Below are 24,254 nucleotides of genomic sequence, written 5' to 3'. Positions count from 1 at the left end.
GTGATATTTTTTCCAGCAGGAATATGAGGGATGAATGCCCAAAATCATTGTGAAAAACACGTTACCCAATATTCCACCTTGAGGCATTTGCACAATGATCCAATTGAATAATAACTGTCACACATAATTCCTTAATAACTGTATTTTCAGATCTCCGATACTGTGGAGGGATTAGCTGCTTTGACTGAGGAGTCAAACAAGAGTGTAACACTTCAGTTCAGCGTCTGATACTAATTACCGTTGTTAAAATGGCTGATAATACAATTACTGGTCTGTGTGTGTGTGTGTGTGTGTGTGTGTGGTGTGTGGGGGGGGGGGGGGGGGTTGTCTTCATCCTCTTCCTTTTTCTTCACCCCCCTCTTCTAAGTTCATGGAGGTTTAAACAACATTTATGGAATATGTACAGTTTCCTCAGTACAGGTCTGAAAGCCTAGGACTCCTCATCATGGTGCCACAGAGTAATGAGCCCTGAATGGAGAGAGTATTTCCTCCTACTTTGGAAACACATGTGGTTCAGATGATCTTTCTTCAATCAGAACTACTGGGACAGGAAGGATATGAGTGACCATCTGTCTGTCAGGTGTCAAAGGTGGTGGACGCGTCTATCTCCAAGGTTACCACCACCTCTAAAAGAAAAAGCGAGAAGAAGAGGAAAAAAAAACAACTTGCTCACTCCTCTGGGCTGTTTTGCAAAATCTTGCTTGTGTTTTTATTGCAAGTCAGAGCAGTGACACCGGGATTGCTGTTGTGGTGAAAATTCATTCCACAGAGAGTAACGCGCTGCACGCAGCTCAGTGGAAAATGAGCAGACTTTTGATGGGGATGTTCACAGGGTGATCAAGCTGTGGTTTAAGAGAGGGGACGGTGAGGGAGGGAGAGATGGATTACGTGTCCCATCCCCTCTCTTCAGCACCTCTCTCTCTCTGTCTCTGCCTATCTTGGTTTCTCAGTCAGCGGAGAGATTTATTGTGTCTCTCATCTCCGTCCATCACTTCACCAGCATCAGGTTATGTATTGCGTTGATAAATTAGAGCTTGTTGGTACGAGGTGGGTTGACTTAACCCGCTGCAGTGATTAGCTCAGATATGCTCAACCCTTTATTTTTAATTTCATAACTCAAATAAACAAACACACACACCTGGATCCTGCCATATGCCTCGTCTCGTCAGGTTCATGCATGTTTCAAGTGTGTGTGTGTGTGTGTGTGTGTGTGTGTGTGTGTGTGTGTGTGTGTGTGTGTGTGTGTGTGTGTGTGTGTGTGCGTGTGTGTGTGTGCGTGTGCGCGCACCCCCTCAACCCTCCCTTAACTATAAATGGCTTATCAGTTTTAATCAGACCACATCTGGTTTTCAGACATTCAATCTGTGCTGGGCAACGCAGGCACACACGCACGTACGCACACACACACACACACACCGCAGGCACAGTGTGCTAGGAGTGTCAAACCAAGTCATAAATCACTGGTGGATCAGTCTTTCCAGATCCTCTGCTGAACCCATCTGTCTTTCTTTCCTTGCTTCACTCATTGCGGTGCATCAAGAAGTCCAGTTACTTCTGTGCACAGTAAATGGAAATTATGATTTTTATTTAATTTAATCTTGAAGGTACAATTTATGTAGTAGTAATAATAATAATAATAATAATAATAACACTGTCTTTCAGTCTGTCTGTCTCTCTCTCTCTCCCTCTCTCTCTCCCTCCCTGGCCTGGAAAAGCAGAACTCATTGAGGTGGTAATAAAAGACAGGTGCACTTTTATTCCTTTTGAAAGCTCGCTCTCATCTCGCCACAGTTGGAAAACAGAGGTGTGCTTGCTATTCGGCGTATAACACCGCACTTTCAGGGGGCTGCATACCAGATCTCTTGTCCGTCAAATAAAGTTTTTAGATTATCTCCGAGGACTGAGAGAATTTGCCTCTGTCTGCCTGGATAGGCCAGATGGGCATGAAGAGTTTCCACTGGAACGTTTCTGTTGGCTCTGTGTGCCGGGCCTGCTTTATCAAGCAACGACCAAGTGTGTGTCACTGAGCTGTACTTATTAAAAAAAAAAAAAAAAAACCCAAAATACATAAAATGATATATATTTCTTTATACAATGGCCATTGAAAAATCTGGATTCTGATTGATTGGATCAACTTTTAGTAACTGGACAGTTTAACCGGACACCCATGATGTAGGTGTTTCTTTGATATTCTAAATGCATGCATCAGTATTAAACTGCAAGTTAAAACAGCAACAGAGGAGCCTCAGCTAAGAAGACTGGAGCTAGGGTTATTGATGTAACCACCACCAACAGCCCAAACACCTGTCATATTTTGCTTGAATCTGGAAGTCCGGTATCAGCTGATGGTAGGACGTGAACGGAGAAACCTGAATAATGTCCCACGGTGGTAAACAGACATAAACATGCAACTCCTCTGGTATTATCCTGTATTATCCCATGCAGGACTTGAGATAACTTCTGTTGTGATTTGGCGCTTTCTAAATAAAAACTGACTTAACTTGACTAATGCTGCGTTACTACTGGTAATGAACCAGTGTGGTTACGAGTTGCATTATAAAAATACCTGTTGATGGCTGATACATCCACTGTGTGAGTCAAGAGGCAGCTGCAGTGCACCAGACTTTAGAGGAACACTGTGTCCTGCTCTTTGTTTGGTTTGGGGGAGGATTATGCTTCAGCAACTACCCCACTCAAACTTGGATTGAATAACGTTGTTTTGTCAAACTAATGGATAATTCCTCGTTTTCAGACGACTCGCAGGGTTTTGTCATTAGCAATGTCTTACATTGTCAGTCGACTTGCAGTTGGAGCAACACATGTGAAGCCTGCTATCGTTTATGTCTGAGTGAAACTCAAGGCTCGTTTCAAAAAGTACAGCCAATTTCAACATTAACTCTGCCATCACTATCACTGTGAACTGCTCTGTCTGCTTGACAGGTATTCTCTGTTGATGATTACAGTATTTGTACTATACTTGTTTTACAATGCAGATTTCTATACAGTTTTTGCTTGTCGTGGATTTTAATTGAAACAGCAAACTGAACTTAAAAAAAGAAAAAACTAAGAGATTTTTTTCTCAATATCCCTCTTTAATATAAAATAACATGTTTTTTTTCTTATTTGTCATATTTGGTTTTGATACAACTGATGTTTTTACCAGTCCATTTCCGAAATTTAATTTGATCCGCTCAATTGAATTTACAATCGTTTGACAGTTTTATGTCTTTACTTTTGTTTTTAAATGGCTTTTAATAAAACTCAGTCCTTATAAAGCTCTCAAAAGTTTTATTTTCAGCTCTCACAGAGCAGATGCTGCAGATACCCTTAAACCTAATCTACTACAGATTGAGTGTTTACATGAGGTCACCTCATTTGGACTAAGTGCTTAATAAGCTCATTAAGTGGCATAAACACAGTTCATGGATGGTCTTTGTGCTCTCGCTGACACAGAGTTGGATCGGTCCGGGTTTTACCGGTGTGCTAACGTAGTCTGATGGAACATGTTGGCGGAGGCGGCACAGATGGATGAATGATCCTGTTGTTGCCGTGATCAAAGACTGATGACACAACTCGGTGTCACTTTATTTATTTCTCTCTTTGGTTTTGTTTTTGTTCCCTCTCTTCCTTCCTGTCCTCCTGCTCTGCCATGCCTGCAGCATAAGGTGACAGGAAGTGTGTGTGTGTGTGTGTGTGTGTGTGTGTGTGTGTGTCTGCAGTGTGTGTGTGTGTGTCTGCAGTGTGTCTCTGTGAATAAGAGAATATATGTGTCTGTGTTTAGTCTGAATGTGTTTTTGTGTGTCTTTCTGTATGTGTCTGTTTATATAAAGTATGCCCATTCCTTTGCATGTGTCTGCATGCTGCTCTGTGTGAGTGAGTGAGTGAGTGTGTGTGTGGTCTGACTGTGTGTCATTTGCCCCTTGCCTTGGCACTGCCACATTGATTTCCTCCCGCCGTAACTTCCTGCCTGAGGCGATTTAATGTTTCCAGTGGCAACACTCACACTCCAACCATCACTCTAGACCCTCCCTCCATCCCTCTATTCCTCTTTCCAAGTTTGCTCCCTCCATCCATCCATCTATCCATTCAGGACTGTCAGACCACAGCCCTGTCTCATTCATTAATCATCAGCAGTGAGAAGGAACAAGGGAGCAGTCAGACAAGTGAGAGGAAACACAGAAAGGTGGCAGGATTGACAAGTGCAGGAGAGTGGAGGTTAAAGATGAAACTTGACCCTTCAGAAAATCAGAAAGTAACGCTGGTATAATCCTGAGAATTACAACTTTATTTCTTCTGTGTTTTTCAGATCCCGTTCTCACTGGTGCAATTTCCACTTTGGGAATATTTAAAGGTACGTACTGTATCGTAAATGTTGTCCTGCTCATTTTATTCCCTCTCCGTCTTTATTATCCATGTATTTTATTCCTTCCTCATCCCTCCACTCTCCACCATTCCGCAGTACCATCATTTACAGTAATTATTCTCAGTGGTAAATCCATAATAAAGTTATAATAGTGTGCTTATGCTCTGACACATTCACAGCCGGCTCACCCTCTGCATTCCCCTGTATCATTGTGGCAGGCGAAAATGGGACTTTACATCTCGTTTTAATGGGTTGTCACGACTACCATCAAACCAGCCTCGAATTTATCATGAGTTTTGAGCATATCCAGTCCTTTTTTTTTCATCTCTCTCGTGACCTCTTCCTTAATGTCTTCTTCTCCCATGTGTCTGCGCTCTCCTTGCCCCCTCTGTCGTTACATTGTGAGGCCCTGAATACATAAAAAGCCATTTCTTTTTTGAAAAGACGGCGTTTTGTTGGAGTGACATCATGTCTCGAGGGAGCGAGAGGCGGACAGTCAAACATTCCATCAACGTTGGGAGAGAACGGCCGAGCTAAGATGGAACAATACGTGGCACAGCTGTGTGTGTGTGTGTGTGTGTGTGTGTGTGTGTGTGTGTGTGTGTGTGTGTGTGTGTGTGTGTGTGTGTGTGTGTGTGTGTGTGTGTGTGTGTGTGTGTGTGTGTGTGTGTGTGTGTGTGTGTGTGTGTGTGTGTGTGTATGTGTGTATCTGTGCATTTGTGAGAGTTAGATTTTGTCGTTCACAAGTGTTTCTTTGTATCTCAGTCAAAAGGCCTTCTCTCTCCAGACCATCTGGACATGTCCGTTGGCGGAGAGCTGAACTGCTGGAATCTGGACCTCTCCTCTCTTCTCCTCTCCTCTCTTCTCCTCTCCTCTCCTCTCCTCTCTTTTCCTCTCCTCTTCTCCTCTCCTCTCTTCTCCTCTCCTCTCCTCTCTTTTCCTCTCCTCTTCTCCTCTCCTCTCTTCTCCTCTCCTCTCCTCTCCTCTCTTCTCCTCTCCTCTCCTTTTCTCCTCTCCTTTCTTCTCCTTTTCTCCTCTCCTTTCTTCTCCTCTCCTCTCCTCTCCTTTTCTCCTCTCCTTTCTTCTCCTCTCCTCTCCTCTCCTCTCCTCTCCTCTCCTCTCCTCTCCTCTCCTCTCCTCTGTATTAACATGATGCTCTGAATAATGAAGTTACAACAGCAGAGACTAACTGAGGGAAGAAAAAAAAAGGCAGGTACTTACAGTCAAACCGTTTTTTTACTGCCAGAGTGACTCCTTCAGAGTGACCACCACGATGTTCAGAGGCTTTCATAAATAAGAATAACTTGATTTAGTGCCCGAAATGCCCGAGTTGAGGAATTTGAGAGCTTGAATGTGTGTGGCATGATCTCCCATCTGCTCTGCGGAATAGTAATGTGCTGCGTTATGATCTCTTTCTTTTTATTTCACAACGAGCCAGCACAGCTGTCAGTGAGAGAAACAGAAAGAGGAAAAGGGAGAAAATCAACCACCCAACTGCTTTAGGCCTGTTGGAGTCAGCAGACAAATCCTCTCGTAGAGTGCATTAGGTTCAGCTGGTCATTGAATTTCTTGGATATCGCCGACAGGTTTGAAGCAGGAAGGAAAAGTCGGGGGATTTGTTGAATTGATTGAGCAAGTCGCAGGATATGAAAGAATTTGACACATTGGTCACTGCGTAGAGATTTAATGTCTTTTCACGCCAGACACCAACATCCATCTGAATAATTCTCGCTTCTTTTTTTCATTCATTTCACAACATTGCGGTTTTGAACTGTGCAGTTTACTCCATCTGCTCTGACCTCAAAAACAGCATTAGCAGAACAGGAGGGTGTAACACTTTTAGGTTATGATTAAACACCAAGAAACAGCCACAAAAAATGTAAGGAATTCTGCTTCACAGGCATGATGGGAATTCAAATGAAGGCCAATGGCCTGCACTATCCAAAGCAGCCTCCCCGCACACAAAAATACAAACACATATGTGACGTGCTGACACATGTACACAGACCCACCACCTCTTTTCCTGTGGGAAGTCATCCAGGTGCAAAGTCCGACCCTGACACCAGGGTTCACAGGTCAAAAAGTTTGTTTTCCCAGGTTTACCCCTTATTATTTATTCATGAAACAGAGGAAGAGGGAGGGAGCGAGTCAGAGAAGGGAGAGAGACAGAGAGGAATCCCCCAGCGCGAGGCCTTTGATGTGGAAAACAAAATCTCCTTTTTAATCTGGCCTCTAATGGAATACACATGACACATCCTGAGCTCGTGCACGCTCTCTGCCGGTCCTCCTTTTCTTTCTTCTGCCTTCTGTCTTTTTTTTATTTTTCTGTGTGTGTTTACTTGTTTGTGTTTGTATGCACACACACGCACACATTATTTTGTGATCTCCACATGTGTGTGAGATAGGAGGAGAATGAGATAACATGTTACAGATTAAATGTGCAGGGGGGGGGGGGCGTTGGATGGACAAAGAAAATATTAGTAATCGCTCCATGCTGTTGCTCAATTGCTCTCCCTGAGAAGTAATCATACCTTGCAGTGCCCGAGGCAGCCCAGCTGTCCATGTGCATTTTATACAAAGACTAACTTTGCCTAGTCGGTCTCCTCATTGCTTTGCTGAAACTAGTGGGGGGAGAAAAAGAGACAGCCTGCCTCCCCATCCTGAGTTCATCCTCAAAACAAAAACATCAGGTGGTTTCACTCAGTAGCCAGTTGCATTTGGGGAGGCAGTCCTGTGGTCTGAGGGTTTTTAGACACAGAAATGACTTCATTTGTTCTGACTTTCATTTAATATTACATTTTAGTTTTTCTGTAAATCAACAAAAGGCTGTGTAGTTACTTTAGTTTTTCAGTTAATAAAACCTGTAGAGCCTGTAAAGCTGAGCAGCCTCTTGGTCAGGACATAAAGCTTATCTTCTTTGGAGTAAAGTAAACACTAATTGCCAGCATAATTTGTCCAAATTAACTCTGTGTACCTCATTGGAATTGAGGGTCTAAGGCTGGGTGGTAAAACCCTCTGAGTGTAAGTTTGGGATTTGGGGCAATATAGATAAAAATGACTTGACCTAAAGGATTGCAAGCAGCACCCACAGCTCCCTTAAATACATCTTGTGTATCTAGCTTCTATCCCTCTGAGGTTTTGCAGATATGCACGCAACTACTTTAACTTACAATATTTTTCTTTTTGTAAATGAACAGTGTGTTGTCCATAAGTTCATCTCTTAATACTTTTGGTGTATTAAGACCTGGACTGCCCTTTGTGTGGCGATTTGCTCCAAGGTCCATTCATTCCCACTAAAACTAAAAAAAAAGAGCTCACAAATTTGTAGATTGTATTTTTAAAAGTAATTTATTGTCAACAGCTGGCCACCGTAGCTTTTAGCAAACATTGCTCAGAAATGAGTAAATAGTGCATTTGTTGGCAACAGAACGGTGTGTGTGGAATATGTCATCCAGTGCAACAATGTGAGTGCCTGAAATTGATTCTCACTGATGTTTTTAATAGTTTTTGGACAACAATGGAGCTCTGTGGTACAGAGGAGCAGGATGTCTCAGGCTTTGGCTGCACAGATAACACATGTCCTTAGACAAACTATAGAAAGTTACCAACCTTGTACTTCATTTGTTTATGACAGTACATCAATAAATGTATCCAAATAAATGGTGGGACTTTAACAGTTGTTAAAATGATGCCATTGAGCAACATGTGTAACGATTTAGTCTTATAGAGTGGGAGCGTATTCTCTTGCCTCCCTCTTGTACAGTCCCAGATCTTGGGAAACAAGTAGCATGACATCACTGGGGAGAAAAGGCAACACAAAAATAGCCGGACAAGCCGGTTCCCAGCCGTGGGCCTGGACCCCAGTCCAGACCAAGGTTCACAATGTGTTTTCAATGTGTCTGATATCTCCAGTAACTACAATCTCCTCTCTCCTTCTCCCGCTTTCTCCCTTTTTCTTGCTCTTTCATCATCCTCCTCTATCGACAACCCTCTCTTTCTCTCTCGACATTTCTCTCTCTTTCTCCCAGACTCTGTGGTCGTGGAGGCAAGGTCACACGCTCTACTCTTGGCAGGCTGCAGTGTGCGGAGCTTTTGCAGGTGCAGGGGATTATATGCTGCTTTGGGAAAGAGGGGGGAGAGGGAGGAGGGAGGGGGGGGTAGAGGGGGTTGAAGAAGGGCGAGAGGGATGGATGGAAAGACAGATAGATACATGGATAGGTGAATAGATGGCCAGCAGGGCAGGACAAGTTTACCCAAAGCCAAGAGAAGAGGACGGAGAAGAAGATAAGAAGTAATTTCAGCCTTTTTCTGACACACTGTTACTAAACAGCAGCTGACGCTCCTCAGTACAGCGATTCTGCATCACTAATGAGAAAGGTCTTATTATTACGGTTCTCAAGCCCTTCAGTTAATGAAAATCATACCGTAGGAGACTTTATGGGTTCGTCTTAGCCGGGATGAGTATCAGGGGAGAGACAGACAACCAGGGGACAAGAGAGGAGGGATGAGAGGGGCCGATTCCTGGGTATGGGCCCCTGCAGCTGTGCGACCTCCTGAGCACTGGGGCCTGAAGTGGTTTAAGAGAGAGGAAGAAAGAAAGGCACAGGAAAAGAGGGAGTGGACTATAAACAGGATGAATAGGGGAAAGGAAAAGGCAACAACTACAGAGAATTAAGAGTATGAAACACAAGAGATACATACTAGATAAAGTTCCCTCAGTACCAATTTTTAAAAAATTATGGTTATGAGCCCAGTACATGATTTTGTATTTTAATGTAAGGAGTTCCATCTCAAGATTATTGTCTCAAAATTTTTTTTTTTCTTGTTTTTTTCCCTTTATCAGACCACATCAGGAAACAAGATAAACACATGGTCAAATTAAATACACACCTTTCTTATAGTGCTGTCCTGGCATGAACACATGTACAAAGCAAAACAGACAACCGATCAAAACAAGCCCCACACAAAAGAAGAAGAAAAAAAAAAAAAGAGAGGGGGGAGAAAATCGCAATAACCGGTAGAACTAAATGAACAAATTAAGTTCATTCAGACAAGTTATCTCTGGCCACTCAACCAAAATACATACTGAGGGGGAGACCACCTCTACAAATTAAAAACCTTCCTTGCAATACACTGGACAACATTTCATGAGGGAGAAGTGAAAGTAATTTGTCATACCACACTGTTAATGTAGGTGGAAAAGAATCGAGGCAAACCTGCAGGGTTGAAAGGCGTGCAGCAGACAATATGATACTAAGCTATTGTGCCAGGACATTGTTTCATGATTACAACAATAATAATCCAATACACTGTTATTGATAATAAAGTGTTACTGGAGACAAACATTGATAGTATTTGCAAGGAAAGGAGGGGAGTGAGAGAAGGGTATGACATGCAACAATGGTCCCCTGTTGGAATCGATCCTTAACCATTCAGTTCAGTGGCCGCCCCGCGCTTGTTCTGTTTAAGAAGGAAAAAACATGGTTCCCTTGGTCTGATTAACAAAGACAGGTTCACAAAGGTGCCCGGTCTCAACTTTAGACTCATGAAAATAAATGACAGTACTCCAGAGTTTACTTTATACCACTTGTTAATGAAAAGCTCAACTAAGATAAAGTATATACTTTACTCTACCTTTTAGCTTTTAATAGTGCATCCACACAGGTGTTTTCACTTTATTCCCCTGGTCAGACCTCTCGTCAGACTGTGGAGGTGTGTGTACAGACTGAGCTTGATTGGCATCTCCTTCACTTTTTGTTGCATCTCTTAGTTACAGCATCTCTTATACCAGACATTTTTTATTGGTTCATGCCACATATTCACCTGCGTAGCTCCTCTCAACTTCAAGAAGCCCAAACGGCTGTCAGGGGAATGTAGGGACTGTGATGCAGTTGGCCTTTTTTTATTTGATTTGGCTGGGTATAGTTTAATACAGGCGAAGCTGTGTATGGATGCTGTGGTTTGTGCTTTGTGATCTTGTTTAACCACTTCAGGAACAATACGTTTTCCTGCATGAAGAAAAAGACATGAAATGGTCAGAGACTGAGACAGAGACAGAGACAGGCTCAGATAAAAGAAAAGAAACAGCAACAGCACTGCAAACAAGTAAAGGTCAGTGGTGCGTCTGGAAGACGGTGATGGACATCTGACTTGTACAGCATCAGTATAAGAGAGAGAGAATAAGATAAGTCCAGAGGTAGACAGCAACATAGCATCTACCTCCAGTGTCATAGGTCTGAATAACAAATGTGTCACATCATCTTTCCTTCCACCTAGTCTTCATCTTTTATCGTGACGAAGAAGCAGAACCGCAATCAAAAATACATATTTCGGAAGAAGAAACAGTTGCGTGCTGGAGTCGGCTCATGGAACTGCTTTTGGATCGTTCTAGCTTTCAGTCCATAACTCTTGCGACACTACAGCTCGCCAGACAGGACAGGAAGATTGAGGTTAGCTGCTCGGGGGGGGCGATGGAGATGGAGATGGAGGTGAACGAGACAGCACCCTGAGGAGCTGAGATGTGGCTCTGTGCCACCCCACCTGGGCTCGGTCCATGCTGGGAAGAAAAGGGACGAGAGGGAGAGAAATCAGAGTAGAAGAAGTGAAAGGGGAGACAGGAGATGTGGATGAGAAAAAGTAAAAAAGACGTAAAAGACTTACAATATTCAACTCTAAGCAATCCGACACACTACATATCCACTATGTTGACAGAATTGTTAATTAGAGGAAAAATGACTGAGAAGTGTTGAGCTGGGAGAAGAAAAGACAACCTGAGCCAAAAGCAGAAGAAAGGATGGGGAGGGGGGGGCGTGGGTTGGCAGTGGGGGAGTACGGGGGCGTGGGTCCTGTGACCGAGCTGCTGTCCAAGAGGGAGCCTCAAGTTTCAGTCGCTTCCCCTTACATTGCACTTCACACTCTCTCTTTCACTCATACATAATCCGCTTGACACTGGAAATGCTCACACAAGCGCATTTAATCATCGCAAATATCTCCACTAGTACGGCGCACTGACTTACGACGGGCTTGACCCCGTCTGAACCGCCTGGAGAGACCTGCCTAGCCCGAGACGAGATTACATCACCGAGCGGTTCGCGTCTAACCTTCATCACATCACATGGCGTTTTCCAGCCAAATTTACATCCCCCGTTTCAGCGCTCCATGTGTAAGATTTATAAGGATAATGCATCCTTTTATTGCTCTCCAAGAATATTAGAAAACAGCCTGCAGTGTGAGGGCTGTATCTTTTTCATGCTTGCTGAAGTTTGATTTGTATCCGCCCAAGCAGGAGAAAAAAAGAAAATCGTTTAAATCCACTCTTATAACCAGCCAGCATTAACTAGTAAAATGTAACAGTGTGTTGCACCACGCTGGTCCTCATGTTTTCCTGTATCCTCAGCTCACTTACAGTCACATTGCTCCTTGGTGGCCCATATGGATATGTTTACCCAGAACAGTTGCTATGTTTGTGGCAGAGTGTGACATGGACACATACACACACACACACACACGCACACACACACGCACACACACACACACACACCGTGGCTCAGTGGGGACACCTCTGGATCACGCCGCCCATCCAGCTTCCAACTTGGAGTGTTGGAAGGAAGTCAGGGTGTAACTGCTGTAATAAAACTCTTCTGAGGGAGTGTGTGTGTGTGTGTGTGTGTGTGTGTGTGTGTGTGTGTGTGTGTGTGTGTGTGTGTGTGTGTGTGTGTGTGTGTGTGTGTGTGTGTGTGTGTGTGTGTGTGTGTGTGTGTGTGTGTGTGTGTGTGTGTGTGTGTGTGTGCGTGCGTGCGTGCATCTATCTGTGTGTATTTGTGTGTTCATTTGCGTCTGAAGGTATCCAAATACGTCTGTTTTTCATGCTTGTGCATACAAGCAGGTGTGTGTGTGTGTGTATATATATATATATATATATATATATGCCTATATATATGTGCTTGTGTGTGTTATAGGAGGGAGTGTGTGTGACTCAGGGGAAGGCGTGGGTTGGATGAGGCTGGAGGAGGGGGGGCGGTGGGAATAGAAGTGTGTCTGTCTGGTTTTTGTGGTCTAATAATGGGGGAGGTCTCGGATGGGGAATATTATCATTTTTATGAACTCAGTGGAGAGGAGGGCCAAGAGTTCCACTGTTTATTGCTGAATTAATATGTTACAGTAACTGCGGTTAAGTAATTGGACTTTTTAAGGGTTTATTTTTAATATTTAAAGACTGTTCTGAGAGCAGAGAGAGGCCCTTTTATGTCTGCACTTCGCTAAATGTGTGTATTTGTCTTTTGTAGGTGCAGTAGCGGCATTTGTTACCACTCCTCTTGACGTGGCGAAGACCAGGATCATGCTCGCAAAGGTATACACAGTCAAACACACACACTCACACACACACACACACACACACACACACACACACACACACACACACACACACACACCCACTGGCAGCGACTTTTAAACACTGCTGTCAGGTGATGCCTCGCAGGCAAAGAGCTGAGCGGGCCTGCAGCCTGAGTAAATTTCAACAGTGTCAGCACACAGAACGGAGCGGGCCGAGGTAGCGCCGGGACAGTAGTGAGACATACGCACACATTCATCATCTGACCTGGACTATGGACAGTGTCGGGAAGACATATTTGTGCGCATGGTTAGTGTTAGAGTGAGGACTTGTTGCTGCTCCAGAGGAATTTCCATCTCAAGGCTGCTTGTCACTGAGAGGTGAACCAGAGGGCCAGTGTCCCTCCTGTTAACTCTGCTACTCTGTGTAAGTCCTCTAAAGCACCACCTCCCCTCCACCACCACCCTCTGTGTGTGTGTGTGTGTGTGTGTGTGTGTGTGGTGTGTGTGTGTGTAGCGGTGGACCTCCTCTTCCTCCCTCTCTCCACCTCCTCTTTCACTTTTGGCTCGCTCCAACTGTATGTCTGGCTTCCCTCACTTCGTCCTGTGTGTGTGTGTGTGTGTGTGTGTGTGTGTGTGTGTGTAAAGGGTAGTGAGTTCAGAGTTACCCCAATCAGCCCCCCCACAAACACACACCGAGTGTCCTTGGAGAAGACACAGTGTTCCACCCCCCCACCCCAACCTTCATCCTAACTAATGAGATACTGGAATTAACAAAACACTCAGTCAGTCTTGATCTCCTGTGAGAAGCGGTTGGCTGAAGGTGGAACAGCACGGTACAAAGGCTTCCTGTAAACATTATCTGAAATGCAGCTGCTGTAATTTACCACCAGCAAAGGACTCGGCCTGGGCTGCTTCAAAGCTGTTCGGTTATAACTTTATAAGGCCAAGTTTTTGATTCACTTAAGGCAGCACAGGTTAGCTGGGAAAAAGGCTTCGTTTCATTCAGTGAGAATGAAACTTGTGTATTCACTCGACAAAATAAAAGCCAGGGCTGAAACTGCTTCTGCTGACAGACTGGAGGTGTCTATGTTTAAAATCTATCCACAAACGTTGTTAACATATTAAAAGTCCTAATAATATTAGGACTTTTAATATGTTAACACTGTGGTGACATTCGAACTGTTAAATTACTAGTTTGCTGCAAAGCCTTCCTTATTCAACCTGCTTGGTATTAAAATTAGCATTGCAACTAAATATTATTTTCTTTTTCCAATTAATATGTCAATTGTGTTATCGATTAATGATTAGTAATAAATGATAGATAATTTCCCAAGATAACATTTTCAAATGTTTTGTTTGATCAACACTACAAAACCCAAAGATATGAAGTGGTATATTTGGTATGGGGGTTAATCCTGCCCCGTACCAGAAGCTGGTTTTTGGTTAAAAAATGATGATAGTTAATTGATTATCAATGAACTGGCTAATAATGTTAGCTCTAATAAGAATGGGCTGAAAAATTAAATTGTAAAATATGCTTTTTATAGCTTATGATATTAAAGCAAAATATGACCAAAACTGATCTGTGCTGCCTCAAAGCATTTTTAAATATCCTGTCAGACTAAAGTCTGGTACCACAGCAGCAAAGGAAGACAAGTTGAGGCAGGAGAGTTTAACAGAGACAGACAGAGTGAGCCGGGCTGGCGTTGATGGGTATGAACGGTTTGGATCGGACGAAGGGGGAAGGGGGGGGGGGGGGGATCTGGGTGTTGGAGCTTGTTGCATTAGTTTCCTTCTCACAGCAGCGGAGGAGAAGGTTCTCTCTTTTCTCCGGCAGGCAGAATGAATGAGCGCTGTTGTACAGCAGGCAGTCTGGCGCGGGCGACGCACACGAGGGCGGATGTCCAGGGCACAGCTGGACGTGTAAAGCTCCTCCAGGACAGGACTCCTGCCACACCACCCTGCCTGCAGCAGTGGTGACAAGCCTGGCACATCGCACTGCCGCTGCTACTGTACAACACTGCTCCTCTCCTCAGGCTGGCGTGATTCCTGCTAGAGCACCACACTGCTGCTATTAGTGTCACATTCACTACCCTCCACACATCAGGGTCAGGCTGCCGTGTTAGAACACCGTCTTGTCATTGTATGAAACAGTGTAGATGCTACGTGGAATTTATAAATGATTATGAGAACTTCACATAACAAAGCAAACCAACATAAGCCAGAGAAAACTTGCATGAAGATATTTTTGTACGTCAGCATAAGTTACACAGGGACTGTCTGTGTGTCTGTGTCTGTGTGTGTGTGTGTGTGTGTGTGTGTGTGTGTGTGTTGTGTGTGTGTGTGTGTGTGTGTGTGTGTGTGTGTGTGTGTGTGTTTTGGACGCCCTGTTCCTCCATTCCCTCCTTCCACCATTCCACGGCGGTAAAGAAAAGAAAACTTGTCAGACGAGAAGAAGGGAGACTCATTTCTCAGCCACCTGTCTACCAACAGAAACATAAGGAATAGGGGTGGGTTTCTTTTTTCCCTCTCACATGAAGAAAAAATGCGGGAATCTTCCTCTCGTTCCAGCAGATCCTTTGAGTCACAATCTACAGCGGACGTAGTGAACTGTTTCCTACATGCTCGACGAGCTGTGGCGCCAATTGGCGTGCATGCACCCATACACGTACATCCTCATTTTAGTGTTTCCCTCCGCCGCCGCTTTCTTTTCCTCTCTCCTCTCTGCTGCCACCACCCACCCTCACTTAACCCCACCAGGCCTTATCCTGCAGCTCTGCCACTTCACAGTGATGGATTAAAAACTCTCTGGCCAGCTAAGCCGTATTGTGTAAATAAAAGTGCCAGACCGACGGGTGTGGAGGAGAACTTGTTGAGTGTGCTTTTGGGTGGGCAAATGGCTGGGTGTGTTTCTGAGCCGAGTGCATGGGTGGGTGATGGAGGTGTCACCTGCGCTGACACAGCTGTCCATGACGAGATGGAGGAATGAAAGGGGGGGGGGCATAAACGGGGGCATCTGTCCGGGGGAGCAGGAAGGGAAGAAGACAGTCTATCCGTCATCACACCTCTATTTGCTCTCTCTCCCTCTCTCTCTCTCTCTCTCTCTCTCTCTCTCTCTCTCTCTCTGTCTAGGCCGGCTCGACCACAGCGAGCGGCAACATCCCAGTGGTGCTCTACGACGTGTGGAAGAGCCGAGGCCTTACAGGGTGAGTATGTGTCTTCATTTTGGAGAAGTGCTCAAAGGCTAATTGTGATTTTTTTACACTCTTTACACAAACCATTTTATCCTATCACATTTTGGGAGGCTGGGGGTGGGAGGGTGGGGTGGGCGGGGTGGGGGTGAATTTACAGCTACTGCTGAAAAATGAGCTGTATAAAAGCTTTCCCTGCCATCTTGCTGTACCGTCCTATTGATTAAGGTGTTACAGGGGCCAAGTGGAAGGGTTTATTTGAGTGTTTTGATGTGTTTATGATGCGCAGCAGACAAAGGGCCAGGTCTAATGGGGCCACAGAGGGCTGCCAGCACTAAAACAAACCCTCATTTCACAGTGAATGATGGGCCTGCTTGTGTACAAGCCGCCATCATTCAGTTAGGATGCACCTCGGCTCAATGCTCATAGCAGATTTGGTCTGGGTCGGGGCCAAACACCAGTGGGACGCCGCTCTCCCCCTCTCTGTCTCACAGACACACACTTAACAAGCCACTGTATCATTGTTTGTTTGTGTAGCTGCAGTGCTGGAATCTAATCAGAGAGAAATTACATGTCTGCTTTGTGTTTAATAAGAGCCAAGGGTGATTCTCCTCCAGCTATTTTAAATCAGTAACAGCCTGCACAATAAAGGTGACGTTTGAGACTCCAAACATCCATGCCCTGACTACAAATCCCACTCTCCTGGCTGCAACAGTAACCAAGTGGTAATGTTCAGGAGAGCTCTTTGATGCCAGTATCCACCTCTGCACCTCACCTTTGATGTTTTCTCTCTCTTTCTTTTTTTCTCTTTCTTTCCTTCTCTCTCTCCTCCAACTATCCTCCTGGGTCTCAGCGGTATCTCAGAGCCCAGACAACGTGCACCATAAGCTCTTCATCACGATGAGCTCCCGCAAACCTTTCTCTCCCCCGATGTTGATGTAACCAGAGAAAGGAGCGAACTAAGAGAAAGAGACGAGAGAATGAAACGCAGAGACAAAGGAGAGTGTGTAGAAAGAAAGTGAAAGGGGTGGGGGGCTGTTGTTCCGCAGGCCAAAGGCCTGGTGGTTGCGCTGGTGCATGCCTGATACAAATTGCTGGGGCTTTAAAGCTGTAATTATGGTAATAGGCCCAATTGCAGTGTAGTGAAGCACTAAAGTGCTTCCATGTGTGTGCCATGCCCCAGAGACCCCGGGTGAGCAGAGAGCGGTGGAGCTCACACCGGCCTCCCCCAGTAACCTGCAAAGCAACCAAACTGCACCAGGAATCATGTCAAAACAAAGACTAATAGGCAGCAAGTCCTCCAAGCTGTGTCTGCTTTGCGCTTTATGTAAACCACAATGGAAGAAAATTAAACAAATGACATGTTCTTTCCCGCATACGCACAACAAAGCAGAGCGTCTGGAAGTTTGTGGTGAACCTTAATTGTACTTTTACGGCATCTGCAATCTTAGTTTTTCAGCATGAGAAATAAGGTTGAGGAAGGTGAACGCTTTTCACCCACTCGATTCAAATATTCCAATCCCGTCTTGCTTTGTATAAATGTGATTTGAGGAGTACAGTCATAGGGTGTAGTAGGAATCTATAACTGATGACAAAGTGATGAGCAACTCTGTAAACCTGTCTGCACAAGTGAAACAAATACCTTGTGCAGTATTCCTGCTTTATGAAGCAAAAAGCCATTTTTTATTTGAGATTCCATGTTGATCAGTTTCCTGCCTTCTGTGATATAATCTAGATTTCAAACTAAAGAGAGAATTCATCCTGGATCCCGGATTTGATGCAGCTCTATCCTCCACAAATGGACCACAACTCTTTGACCAGAAAAGCCGATTTAGAGAATTAGAAAACACAACTTAAGGATGAGGCTGGTGGCGTTTGGTTATTGTCCACATATTCCATGAAAATACCTAAATCAATAGTGGATTAGTCCGTCTCTCAACACATCACAATGTCCCCAGTCTGTGGCTTCAAAGCCTGTTAGTTCTTACTGAAGATATAAATCTTAAAAATCTCTCCTAAGACTAGAAAGTCTCCTAAATAAATTGGGCGTTTTTAGCAAATGTCACTCAAACAGGAGTAAACAGTGAACATTTGGAGACCATTTGCAGCTGCCGGTTTAGTGCACCAGTGAGTATTTAGGACAGTAGGACAGAGGCGGGAGTGAGTCCAAATAAAGTTAATAAAGACAAATGTCACTCAGTTCAATAGTGTCACTCTGTGATGTGTTTTAATAGTTTGATAGAGGAATAAGGAATAGACAATTGGAAAAACATAGATTATTACCAGCTTTTTATAAGTTTTGCTATTGCTACATATCGAACATTAGCATTAACAGCTGTTAACTTTCCTGTCAAGAACAAATGTTGCTAGTTGAGCATCAAACTTCATTCCTTTACTTGCCAAGAGCTGTCTACAGCAGTGGAAAGCAATGCCAATGTTAAATCTTGTCTCTCTCGCATCTTTTCTTCTACTGAAGTTAGCATGCTAACCAGGTAGCCCCAGCCCGTCTCCTCACTTTCCAATAGCAACTGACTGTAGCCTCCAATCTCCCCTGAAGACGAAGCGCTGCTCAGAGAGCGAATCATAGCCTCTTGTCTTGTAAACCTTGGCTGAAGCTCTTTTCAAGCGGAAACCACCCCCACCCTCTCCCGACAAGAAACCACGTTCGGCAGCAAAGAAAAACTTACACAATAAACCCTTTAAACAAATGATAGGCAATTGCAGAGTATCTGGGACGAATAGAGTGTATTGCTGGTAAAGATGTGCAGTGCACAGCATTAGTGCCACAGATACAGTCCGTATCCTTCACTGTGTGTGTGGTGTTTGGGTGGACAAGTGTGGGGTTTGTGTTTTTAGGGGAAAGTGTTTTAACATCTGTGTTTTTGACTTGACTTGTGTTATTGTCATCCACCTTTTTGTCCAAGAAATTCAAGTAAACCCACCCCCTCCTGAAGGAATGTATAAAACATCAAACTGTCTCAGTTTTGATTAAGACCCACACAGGTTAGAACTGGTCTCTTTCTATTTAAATGTATCCTATGAAAGAGCTATATATCTAAGAAAGGCTATTTATTATAACCTCAGCACTGTTCCTACACAGGTGCCAGAAATTTAGCTCTTACTCCTCTTCTACAAGGGCACCAACATCTTTTCTAAACTAAAGCCAAGACATTTGGTTTGAGCTCATCACTATTCTTCCATATGCTCCTGTCAAGCCTTGAAACTATATTTAGTGCGATTCCCCAGGAGAGGTGATTGGCGGACAGTCGGGGAATGACGGCGCTCAGTGGCTGGCCAGGCTGTGATGTCAGAGCGAGTCAGGGAGCCGAGGGGAATATCGGAGCCCTGGCTCTGCTCTGACGTCTCAGAGTCCACAGGTGGGCCTGATCCCAGATAGGATATGTAACGCCAGTCCAGAGCTGAGACAAAACAAGAGTGTTGAGTTTAAAATTAGTTCATTCCTCATACTGCTGGCAATCACATGAGAAAACAGAGTGGAATATGTCAGGACTTGTTGTGTCTACCGTGTCGTTGTTTAGCTGTCCAGCTGCCCGGTGGACAAGTTTTCCTCTCTTCACTTTTCTCCTTCTCCGTCATTGGGTTTTGATGAGCTTTGGATCATATTTAATATTGTTGTGTGAGTAATGCTAAGTAGTTGCCTGGAGCGGGCCTGTGGCTTGGGTTTCAGCAGATGGTGATAGATAGCTGTGTCGAGATGGAAAGAGCACACTGAAGGGCAGGACAACAACCTCTGACTAATGTCTCCATGTTTATTTGGAGCATTTACACCAGTCGCTGCTTACACAAACACACTTGGATTCTCTATCTCTCACATATACACACTCTTTGTGTCTTACACACACACACACACACCAGCCATGCACAGCTAACCCCTCACAGAGCGTCTTTTGGAAACACCCGATCTGGGCCGGGGCATTCTGAAACGTGGAGATGCGTGAATGGTTGGGATGTTTGGGAGATCCATGACATGCTTGGTACCTTGTAAAGCTTTGCAGTCGACAAAAGTGATGCACAAGCATTAAGTCCATTTGTGACCCAAATCTTATACTGCCAGGGAAAGAGCAGCAGTCAAGCAGCCAGAAATAGAGGCAATCTAGGACAGTATAATCCACTTGGCAATAAACCTGATTCTGATTTCTGATATCTGATAAAGAAACGGACATTGGCACAGTAGGGGACATAGGGCAAAAAAAAAAAAAAAAGACTTCTTGCCTATAAATGCTAATGTCATGCTAACGTGACAATGCTAACATGCCACTGTTTGTACAGTTTTGACCATAAGTCCGTGTTTCACGTCTTATGCTGACATTTGCTAATTAGTGCTAATCACAAAGTCCAGCTGAGGCTGATGGGAAAAGTCATTAGCTCTGGAGCTTTTTGGTCACAAACCAAACTGAAATGTTGATTTGATTATCAGCTAATTGAAAATTTAGAGGATGGGTTCAGGATTTTTCCCATGTACAACAGTGATGTGTCCATATGTATGAGAGAATAGGTCTTGTTTGCTGTGACTATTCCTCCTCTCCACATCGGCCCCGAGGCTTTTGATCGGGAACGTGACTACGCTGTGAAACGGGGGGACTAAATGCGGAGCCCTCAGTCTGTGTGACAGTGCACTCCAGAGTTCAGCTGAGGCTGAAATGCAGCTTCATCACTCCCACTGAGATAGATCGAGTTGATATTTCATAGTGGTCACATGTATCGAGGGTCTGGATGACAACAAGAGAAAATGCTGGATTGACATTGAGATGTCATACACACACAAATATGATCCAAACACACAGTGCGGCAGGTGTGAAAAAATATTCCAGCTTTCAAATTTGCAAAATACAAATTCATTTCCTAGTTCAGCTTGACAGGTAAAGGCTGGTTAACAGCAACAAACCTACACACAACTGCTCTCCCTCTGCTGCAGCTCCACAGGAAACTTCTGTCCCTGGAAACAGAGAGGGAAATTTGTACTAAATAGACTGTAACCTTGAACCAAATCTAATGGAAGTCCATCCAATAGTTGTTGAGACATTTCTCTCTGAACCAAAACTGTGACCTCATTTCGATGCAAGAGCAGGAGTCAGGGGATGACCAACGTCTTCAGGATTCACCGTCTTTGGACCACAAAAGTTTGTACAAAGTTTTGTGCCAGTCCGTCTAGATTGTGTTGAGATATTTTACTGGACGTGTGAAATCTGTGAGCTGCTGGGATCAGCAAAGTCAGCAGGATTGATTATCTGGGCAGCGAAAATGTCCATATAAAATCTCATGGCAGTCGACTGTAGTTTGTAGCTGCTGAGATGTTTCAATCTGGACCGGAGTGACGGACCAACAGAGCAGGAGAATACTTCCAATATTTCAAAAGGCTTGTAAAAGTTAAAACGGACAGAAACAGGAGTAGAACACACAAACCCACACAGATGATGAATGCAGACAGACATTTTGTGTGCGTAGACAGTTTTACGTACTTTCTCTTCACTTGCTCACACACACACACACACACACACACACACACAGAAAGGCACACAAACACACAATACTCTTCATCCATTACATCTGGCTTGGATGGGTCCAGACCATGTGAGCGTGGGGGCGTTTTGGCAGACGGAAGGTGTTGGTAGGCAAGTACACGGTGAGAAAGAGAGACTGGGAGAGAAATGGGAAAATAAAAAGAGAGAGAGAGAGAGAGAGAGACACGAAAATGCATATGAACAGACGGCACAAAGTGAGCACGTGTCTGAGAAGTGGATGACGCAGCAAGAAAAGGAGACGGAGGAGAAATCCCCGAACAACTGAGCCAGCTGAGGGGGCCGTCGCTGGACGGGGAGACTGAGAGAAATGGATGGATGGACAGCACAGTGACATGTGTGGATGTCATCTGGCCATCAGTCATGCACGGAGAGAGAGAAAGAGAGAGAGGCGGGTGGGAGCTCCGGGGAGCCCTCAGGGTGGGGGCTTGAAGCCTAATCCTAAAAACAGCTGTGTGTAGTGTGTGTGTGTTTGGGGGTGGGGGGTGTTCTTGGGAGATGGGTGCTCTCTCATGTCCCATCACATCCTCTGACCCCTGCAACGTCAACAGCTTGTTGTTGGGGCTCAGTCGCTCTAACTTGGATCCATCTCCCTCTTTATAGAGGAGGCTTCATGTTTGGCCCCCTCCCATGGACCCTGTGCCCCCGAGCGCGAGCTGGCCCTGCTTCCGAGAAGTTGCCGTAAATCACTCGCAGATACTTTCGATCAGCGGAGCGATACATGATAGAGTCTGCGCTGCCCTCAGCTCTGTTCACAGCATTTCTTAATAAAAACTTTGGGGAAGAATTTTCCAAGTACAAAAAAAAAAAAAAAAACTACTTCTACTTCGTCCTGTAGCGCTTCCTTGAAATGAAGTTCGGGTGTGTGCATGTGGTAAAGCTGAGAAATTCCCAACATGCCGTGAAAAATGTAACGCACTGTATGTGGTAGATACAGTGGGATTAGGCTTAATTCACTGGAGAGGATTGTGCTGTGGGAAAAATAACATGCTTCCACATTCAGCTTTATTCCTGTTGTGCTATTAATCTTCTTTCGTGTCACCTCTTGTGTGGACATATTTGTTTTCTCTTTGTGCTTAGCGAGGACTACACTGAGATGTGTATGATTGGAAGTAGCACTCGTCCTTGCACAGAGCTTCTCTGCTTGTTTTTACACCGGCAGTGGAAATAAACTCTTAATATGCTCGGCTTTAGAGTGTAGATTTTGAGGGTTTGTTGCTACATTTTTCAACTGGGGACTTTTAGAAAGTTTAGTCTTTCCTGATATGTGTTAAAACAAGCCTGAGCTCTTAAACCACAAGAAGCCGAGGCGTTATCTTCTGCAAGCTGTTCTGAAGTCACTGAAACTGATCAAATCCATGTCTCTTATTTTCCCTTTATTTTGTTACTGTTTTTGGGGGAATTTTGCCTTTATTTTGGTAGTGGACAGTTAACAGGAAACAAGTCCGGAGAGAGAACAGAAATTGAATTGAAACCTGGACACTGCATGACATTCAATGTATATGGTATGCTTTTTAACCAATAGGGCAAAAGGATGGCCGAGATTTGTGTGTTTTTTTTTGGTTAAGTCATTAAGTGTGTTTCCTCCTGTTTTTATGCACAGTTTCAATTTGCACCCAGAACAACTTGAGTGGAAATGTCAAAGATTAGAAAAAAGAAAACAACATATTGCAAAAACGTCCTCACACTTGGCTGAGGTGGAAAAGTCGGTGTATTGATAAAAGCAAACGTCTGGCGAATCGATCGCAGTGTACATGAAGCATGTGAGTGCCGAACAGCAGTCCAAAACCCAAAGCTGTTCTGTTTCCAGTCATATAAAATCAGCAGATCCTCACATTTTAGAAGCTGGAAGCAGCTTAAATGATTTTTCAGTTGTTATCTATAATCAAAATGGCTGGTGATTCATTATCCCTAAATCAATAGATCAATCAACCAAATAATAAATAAATAATATTTTCTTGCAGAGGGCTACTGTAGAGGTTGCTTGGTAAAATTGCAAGTTCTCGCAAATATTACTGCACTTACATTTCTCTGAACTATTTAAAACTCTTAATTTAAAACATGTCTTCTTCTTTCCTTCTTTTTCCACAGTCTGTTTGCAGGCAGCATACCGAGGATGACCTTCATCAGCGTTGGCGGTTTCATCTTCCTGGGAACCTATGAAAAGGTCCGCCGCACTTTGCTATAGCACCACATCCTCTCGTGACCGTCCTGAGCCCAGACCTGGTGCCAGAGAGTGGCAGGGATAGCATCTCCAGGAAGTAGCACCCTGAGGGCCCCCCTGCACTTCCATGCTGCAGGGCCCCCGAGAAGCAAGGATCACCTGGTGCTCGGGGAGAAGAGCCGTCCACAAGCTTGATCCCATTACCCAGCATTCCTGCTTATCGCTGCCCTGCAGATTGAGTGTAACAGCCGCCGTCCCACTTGTTGAGCAGCACCAGTGGCTCGGCGAAACGGAGCCACACAAGACAAGACGAGCAGTGAAGCATCTTTACTGTTTAATGTGTGTGTGAATGAACGAGTTATGGTTTTTAAAGACTGTCTCTTCTTCTACTTTGAGTGAGGTGTGGTGATTCCTTTGGTTCCCTGTGGGCTGCCTTCTCTACATTGTTTCATGATTATTTTAGTGTTTTATCCATATTTTCTTCTCTCCATTAAGCCAAGCCACCTGTGTTAAAGATCCACTGGGGAGACACAGTAATATCTCAGCATTGTTACATTCCCGCTGGAGCACAACTGAGCTCATCCATCTGCAAGAGCTTTAAATTCATACTTAAGATGCCTCCAACAATAAACCACTTTGTTAAATTAACAAGGCCTTTGTTT

The 24,254-nt window shown here is 44.4% G+C and overlaps 1 protein-coding gene across 1 annotated transcript in view; it reads left to right on the top strand.

Moving 5' to 3' along the window:
• Nucleotides 1–23,987, top strand: part of slc25a26 (solute carrier family 25 member 26) — a 53,850-nt gene extending 29,863 nt beyond the window's left edge. The window contains exons 6-10 of the mRNA XM_056391219.1: nucleotides 4,307–4,351; nucleotides 8,392–8,461; nucleotides 12,649–12,713; nucleotides 15,830–15,903; nucleotides 23,520–23,987. Of these exons, the coding sequence (XP_056247194.1) occupies nucleotides 4,307–4,351; nucleotides 8,392–8,461; nucleotides 12,649–12,713; nucleotides 15,830–15,903; nucleotides 23,520–23,616 (351 nt within the window). The 3' untranslated portion in view covers nucleotides 23,617–23,987. The remainder of the gene's footprint in view (nucleotides 1–4,306; nucleotides 4,352–8,391; nucleotides 8,462–12,648; nucleotides 12,714–15,829; nucleotides 15,904–23,519) is intronic.
• Nucleotides 23,988–24,254: the final 267 nt, after the last annotated feature.

The sequence above is a fragment of the Seriola aureovittata genome, chromosome 2 (genome assembly GCF_021018895.1).
Source record: "Seriola aureovittata isolate HTS-2021-v1 ecotype China chromosome 2, ASM2101889v1, whole genome shotgun sequence".
In the NCBI taxonomy this organism is placed as follows: Eukaryota; Metazoa; Chordata; class Actinopteri; order Carangiformes; family Carangidae; genus Seriola; species Seriola aureovittata.
This window is presented reverse-complemented; position numbering and strand designations above follow the sequence as displayed.